A 6819-nucleotide genomic window follows, 5' to 3' on the forward strand; every position below is an offset into this window, starting at 1 on the left:
CAAGAAAACTACTGAAACTAATAGAAAGATTCAGCAGAATAGCAGCGTACAAGATAAACACACAAAAATGAGTTAGATTCCTAAACATCAATAAAAAGAATTATGAAAAGGAGAGCAATACCATTTACAAAAGCCCCTAAAAAAATAAAATACTTAAGAATAAATCTAACTAAAGACATAGAAGACCTATAAAAAGAACACTACGAAACACTACTGCAAGAAACTAAAAAAGACCTACATAAATGGAAAAACATACCATGCTCATGGATAGGTATATTCAACATTGTGAAAATGTCAATTCTACCCAAATCAATCTACAAATATAATGGAATCCTGTGATCCAAACACCAGCAGCATTTAAAGAGACAGAAAAACTAACTTTATACTGAAAGGAAAGAGGCCCCAGATAAGTAAAGCATTATTGAAGAAGAACATAGTAGGAGGCCTCACACTACCTGACCTCAGAACCTACTATATAGCCACAGTATTCAAAACAGCTTGATACTGGTACAATGACAGATACATTGACCAGTGGAACAGAATCGAGAACCTAGATGTAAACCCATTCACCTATGATCACCTGGCCCTTGACAAAGGCCCAAAGTCCTTTAAATGAGGAAACACAGTCTTTTTTAACAAATGGCCCCAGTAAAACTGGATGTCCAGCTGTAAAAAAATGAAACAGGACCCCTATCTCACACCATACATAAATTCTAATTCAAAATGGATCAAAGACCTAAATATAAAACCCAAAACTATAAAGATCATGGAAGAAAAACTAGGGTCACCACTAGACACCCTAATATACAGCATAAATATGATACGAACCGTAACTACCAATATACAAATGCCAGAAGATAAGCTAGATAACTGTGATCTTCCAAAAATTAAACACTTATGCTCATCAAAGACTTCACCAAAAGAGTAAAAAGTGAACCTACAAACGGGGGAAAAAAAATTGGCTATGACAAATCTGACAAAGCTCTAATCTCTAAAATCTATAGGAAAATCCAACACCTCTACAACAAAAGAACAAATAATCCAATTAAAAAATGGGCAAAGGCATGGATGCTCCATAGACACATCCAAACTCTTTGAGGGACCAAATTGCTGGGCTGAGGGTTGTGGGGACCATGGTCTCAGAACATTCAGCTCACTGGCATAACATAGTTTATGAAGAAAATGTTCTATGTTCTTCTTTGGTGAGTAACATCTGGGGTCTTAAAAGCCTGTGAGCAGCCACCTAAGATACTCCACTGGTCTCACCCCTTTGGGAGCAAGAGAGAATGAAGAAAACCAAAGATACAAGGGAAAGATTAGTCCAAAGGTCTAGTGGAACACAACTACCACAGCCTCCACCAGACTGAGTCCAGTACAACTAGATGGTGTTTGGCTACCACCACTGAGTGCCCTGACAGGGATCACAATAGAAGGTCCCAGGAAGAGCTGGAGAAAAATGTAGCACAAAATTCTAACTCACAATGAAAGACCAGACTTACTGGCCTGACAGAGACTGGAGAAACCCCGAGATTATGGCTCCCAGACACTCTTTTAGCTCAGTAAGGAAATCACTCCTGAGGTTCACCCTTCAGCCAAAGATTAGACAGGCCCATAAAACAGAATGAGACTAAAGGGGCACACCAGCCCAGGAGGAAGGACTAGAAGGCAGGAGGGGATGGGAAAGCTGGTAACAGAGAACTCAAGGTCAAGAAGAGAGAGTATCAACATGGGGGTTGTTAACCAATGTCATAAAACAATATGTGTACTAACTGTTTAATGAGAAACTATTTTGTTCTGTAAATCTTCATCTAAAGTACAATTTAAAAAAAAGAAAAAAAATGGGCAAATGATATGAACAGACACTTCACCAAAGAAGACATTCAGGCAGCTAACAGACACATGAGGAAATGCTCACGATCACTAGCCATTACAAAAATGTAAATCAAAACTACAATGAGATGCCATCTCACCCCAGTATTACTGGCACAAATCAAAAAAACAGAATGTAACAAATGTTGGAGGGGCTGGAGGGAGCTTGGAACGCTTATGCGCTGCTGATGGGAATGCAAAATGGTACAACCATTTTGGAAAACGATATGGTGCTTCCTAAAAAGCTAGAAATAGAAATACCATATCCAGGTATCCCACTCCTAGGAATATATCCTAGAGAAATAAGAGTTGTCACACGAATAGACATATGCACACCCATGCTTATTGCAGCATTATTCACTATAAGCAAAAAGATGGAAACAACCTAAGTGCCCATCAACAGATAAACTGATAAACAAATTATGGTACATACACACAACGGAATATTATGCAATGATAAAGAACAATGACAAATCTTCAAAACATGTCACAGCATGAATGAATTGGGAGGGCATTATGCTGACTGAAATAGGTCAATCACAAAAGGACAAATACTGTATGACATCACTATTATAAAAAGTCATGAAAAGGTTTACACACAGAAAGAAACAATCTTTGACGGTTACAAGGGAGGGAAAGAGTGGAGGGAAACACTAACTAGACAATAGATGAGCAGTGATTTGATGAAGGGTAAGAGTACACAATACTGGGTAAGCCAGCACAACTTGATCAAGCAAAGTCATAGAAGCTTCATAGACACATCCAAACTCCCTTAGGGACCAAGTTACCAGGCTGAGGGCTGGGGACCATGGTCTCAGGGGACATCTAGCTCAATTGGCACAACATAGTTTATAAGGAAAATGTTCTACATCCTACTTTGGTGAGTAGCATCTGGGGTCTTAAAAGCTTGCAAGTGGCTATCTAAGATATGTCTACCAGTCCCACCTCCTCTGGAGCATGGGAGAATGAAGAAAACCAAAGACATAAGGGAAAGATTAGCCCAAAGGACTAATGCACGACAACTACCACAGCTTCCACCAGACTGAGTCCAGCACAACTAGATAGTGCCTGGCTACTACCACCACTGACTGCTCTGACAGGGATCACAACAGAGGGTCCCAGGCAAAGCTGGAGAAAAATGTGGAGAAAAAATTCAAACTCACAAAAAAGACCAGACTTGCTGGTCTCGCAGAGGCTGGAGAAAACCCTAGAGTATGGCCCCCAGACACCCTTTTAATTCAGTACTGAAGTCATTCTTGAGGTTCACCCTTCAGCCAAAGATTAGAAAATGAACAATAATACAAATAGCTCAGCCATGTACACAAGAAGAAATGGGCACGCCAGCCCAGGGGCAAGAATGAGAAGGCAGGAGGGGACAGGAAACCTGGACAAATGAAAACAGTGAACCCAAGTTCGAGAGGGAGAGAGTGTTGAAACGTTGTGGGGTTGGCGACCAATGTTACAAAATAATATGTATTAATTGTTTAATGAGAAACTAATCTGCTCTGTAAACCTTCACCTAAAGCACAATAAAAAATAAAATAAAAAGGTCTTTTGCAGAAGAAAAAGGAAAAAAAAAGGCCAGACACTGACCTGACAGAGACTGGAGGAACCCCCAAGACGATGGGCCCCACACACCCTACTAACTCAGAACTGAAGCCACTCCCGAAGTCCACCTTTCAGTCAAAGATTAGACAGGCCTATAAAATAAACAATAACACACATGAGGAGCACACTTCTTAGATCAACGAAATGTACGAGACCAAAAGCAAGACGAGAAGACAAGAAGGGACTGGAAAACTGAATGAATGGAGACGGAGAACCCAGGGTAGAAATGGAAAAGGGGAGAGTGCAGACACGTTGAGGGGATTGCAACCAATGTCACAAAACAATTTGTGTAAAAATTTTTGAATGAGAAACTAATTTGCACTGAAAGCTTCCAAGTAAAACACAATAAAATAAAAAAAAAATTGTGGAAGGATCCTGTAGTCCCTGAATAAATATAAATTAAAACTTTATTTGGGTATAAAAAATAAATAAATAACCAAGTCAGTCTTTAGAACACAACTATAAACTAGGGTTGACCTGTTTTTATATATTAGATACCACTGAAAGAGACATACTTTTATTTCAAAACAAAGGAAGCAAAATTTCAAAATCGATGCTTTCCTCACCACCTTACTTTTTAAGTGGTCAGACTAGTGTACCAAAGACACACCTCATATGATTAAAATAGTCAAATGCCATATAGAGCAGGCAAGGCATGTATTTTACTGTGGACTGATTCATCTCCCAGACCACAAGCCACAGCTGGCTGCCTGGAAGACTTTATAAAAGCCTACAGAATAAGAGGGGAGAGGGCTAGAAAACCGGAAATGTTGTCATGGCTGAATCTGCCATTAGCTTCACTTACTCGTACTACTCGGAAGCATTCAGGATAATAGCACAGCGATTAAAAGCTTCTTAAAATAAATATAAAAAGAATTCAGGGTTTAAAAGGCATTTCTAAAAAGTTAAACTGATTAGTTTAAAATACTGTAAGAATCACAGCACCCCTTCCCACTCGTAAAATCACCTTGCGCACGACTGCCTATAAATGATCACTTTAGGGCAGACCGTTCAGTTTCCATCTCATTCATTCCCATCCATTTATATGTATCATAAAGACACACCTGGTGTGAATCCACATTCTGATAAAGGTCCCTGGGTGACACAGTTTGCACTTGATTGTTGTTTTTGGCCATCGAGTTGGCCCCCAACTCATGATGTTGTCGAGGGCTGTCAAGTCGATTCTGACTCATAGGAGCTCCGTGTGAAAGAGTAGAACTGTCCCATAGGGTTTTCTTGGCAGTAATCTTTATGGAAGCAGATCACCAGGTCTTTCTCTCGTGAAGCCACTAGGTGAGTTCAAATCACCAAACTTACAGTTAGCATCGAGTGTGTAACCATTGGGCAACCCGTCTACCAACCTAAAAAAAATGGTTGACTGTTGGAACCTACACAGGGGTATCACGGAAGAAAGGCCTGACAATCTGCTTCAGTAAAGAACACTGCCAAGAAAACCCTATGGAGCAGTTCTATCCTGTAACACATGGGTCACCATGAGTCGGAATCCACTCAACTGCAATGGGTTTTGTTTTCGTCTCAGTTTCAGACTGATCTCAGTTTCGAACTGAAGGAGAGGACCTGTGTGTAACTCTACGCTCCTCTTCATGGGTATTACTCCTACTGAAACCCCAAAGGAAATTGTTTTTCTTATAATGAAGTTATCCTTGAGTTAATTTCCTTCCCACACACTCACCAGGTTCCCTCTGGCCAGTGGCTTGCATGTGTAAAAGCGCGGAAGGCATGTTGTGGCCCCTGAATGGTGACACTAATTAAACAAGACACAGAACTGAAGCAGCTATTCATATACATATGCAAGGGGCTGGGTGGAGAGGTGTGAGTGAAGGGGCTTTGCGTTCATAGGTGTATTCCAAAAGTCTGAATAAACACCAACCCGCACAATGTAAGCACTTAAAAGATCTGTTGGATAACACCATCGACGTTAACATCCCTTACTTTCCTGCTTTTCTTAGTTTCTTTAAAAGCTTGCCATTTCACTACAGTATCTTTAACACGTACATGGGCTTCTAGCAATTTCACGATTTCAAAACTGTTACACAAGAAAAGAATTGTGAACCTGTTTTCTTCACACAGAGGGAACTTACAAATCACTTTCATCCTAAATTTCTTATATGAACATTTAAGCTAGGTATATTTCTTTGAAAATTGAATTTCTCTCCTCTCCCTCTCTCCCTCCCTTCTCTCTTTCCGTTCTCCTATCTCTTTCTCCCTCTCTCTCTCAAACTGGTGTTAAAGAAAAGCAGGTCGCCAGTTAAGGTCCTTCGCTCCGAGTAAAAAACCTAAATCAATAACCCACGCCTGTCCTGGACAGCATGGAAACGTCAACGTCCCAAGGATATCCCTGGATGTGGCACAGGCCGACCCCCAGGGCGGCGACCGCTGTCATCGCCGGTCCCGGGTGGGCGGCGGCGCGCGGTGCGCCCTCACCTCCGCACTGGGCGGATCAGTACCTCCATCAGACCGCAGCCCTGGGGAGGCCGGTGACATCAGCCAGCCCCCCTGGAGTCCTCGAAGAAGTCCCGAGGCAAACCGAGGCACCCCGGCGAGGGCGCAGAGCCCCACTCCCCCGGGTGGGATGGGGCGCGGGAGCCTGGGGTCCCGCCCTGCCCGGGAGGGGTCGCCCGGCCAGGCCCGCGGTCTCCGCGCCCAGCAAGAGCCTCTCAGCTACGACCTCGCAGAAGCAGCCCCTCACCTTTTCCTCCGTCCAGGCCGTGGCGCTCCGAGCGGCCCCCCCAGGCGCCAGAGGCAGGGCGGCCACTAGCAGCAGCAGGTGGAGGGTATCCATAACGCTTCGGTCCCCGCCGCCTGCCATCTCTCCGGGGCTGCCTGGGCGCCGGTTCCCGGGGCCGCCCGCGGTCACGAGCCGGGAACGCGCGTCCTTCGCCGTCCCCCTTCTCCACCCTTGAGTCGACAGTGCCCGCCTCCCCATCGCATCCCGGTCGCCTCCTGCTGCGTGGCGCAGGCCGAAACCCTCCTCCCCTAGACCTTCGCAAGCCCGGGCTGGGCTTCCCGCGAGGTACCAGCTGCTGAATCCCGTGAAGCAAACACAGCCACTTTCCTTATCTGGGACAGGAAGGAAGGAGAGATGAGACATGGAAGAGCCTTTAATGATTCCAATGCTGTAACAGGGAATAGAAAGGGGAGTGACGGTTCATCAGACCCTAAGGGGTTATGAAGTGTTTTTCCACAGGGATGGGTAGGTAATCAGCATTCACCGAATATTAAGTGCCAGGCACTGTGCTAGGTGTTTTTCCCGTGCTCCCTTATTTAATCTTCACAAGCACGTGAAGTAGGTATTAATGCCATTTTACAGATAAAAAAACT

The 6819-nt window shown here is 43.8% G+C and overlaps 1 protein-coding gene across 1 annotated transcript in view; it reads right to left on the minus strand.

The window, feature by feature from the left end:
- Window positions 1-6468, minus strand: part of QPCT (glutaminyl-peptide cyclotransferase) — a 56035-nt gene extending 49567 nt beyond the window's left edge. Inside the window, exon 1 of the mRNA XM_049870468.1 lies at window positions 6188-6468. Coding sequence (XP_049726425.1) covers window positions 6188-6424 — 237 coding nt within the window. The 5' untranslated portion in view covers window positions 6425-6468. The remainder of the gene's footprint in view (window positions 1-6187) is intronic.
- Between the last annotated feature and the right edge of the window lie 351 nt (window positions 6469-6819).

Source organism: Elephas maximus, chromosome 26 (assembly GCF_024166365.1).
Source record: "Elephas maximus indicus isolate mEleMax1 chromosome 26, mEleMax1 primary haplotype, whole genome shotgun sequence".
Taxonomy (NCBI): Eukaryota; Metazoa; Chordata; class Mammalia; order Proboscidea; family Elephantidae; genus Elephas; species Elephas maximus.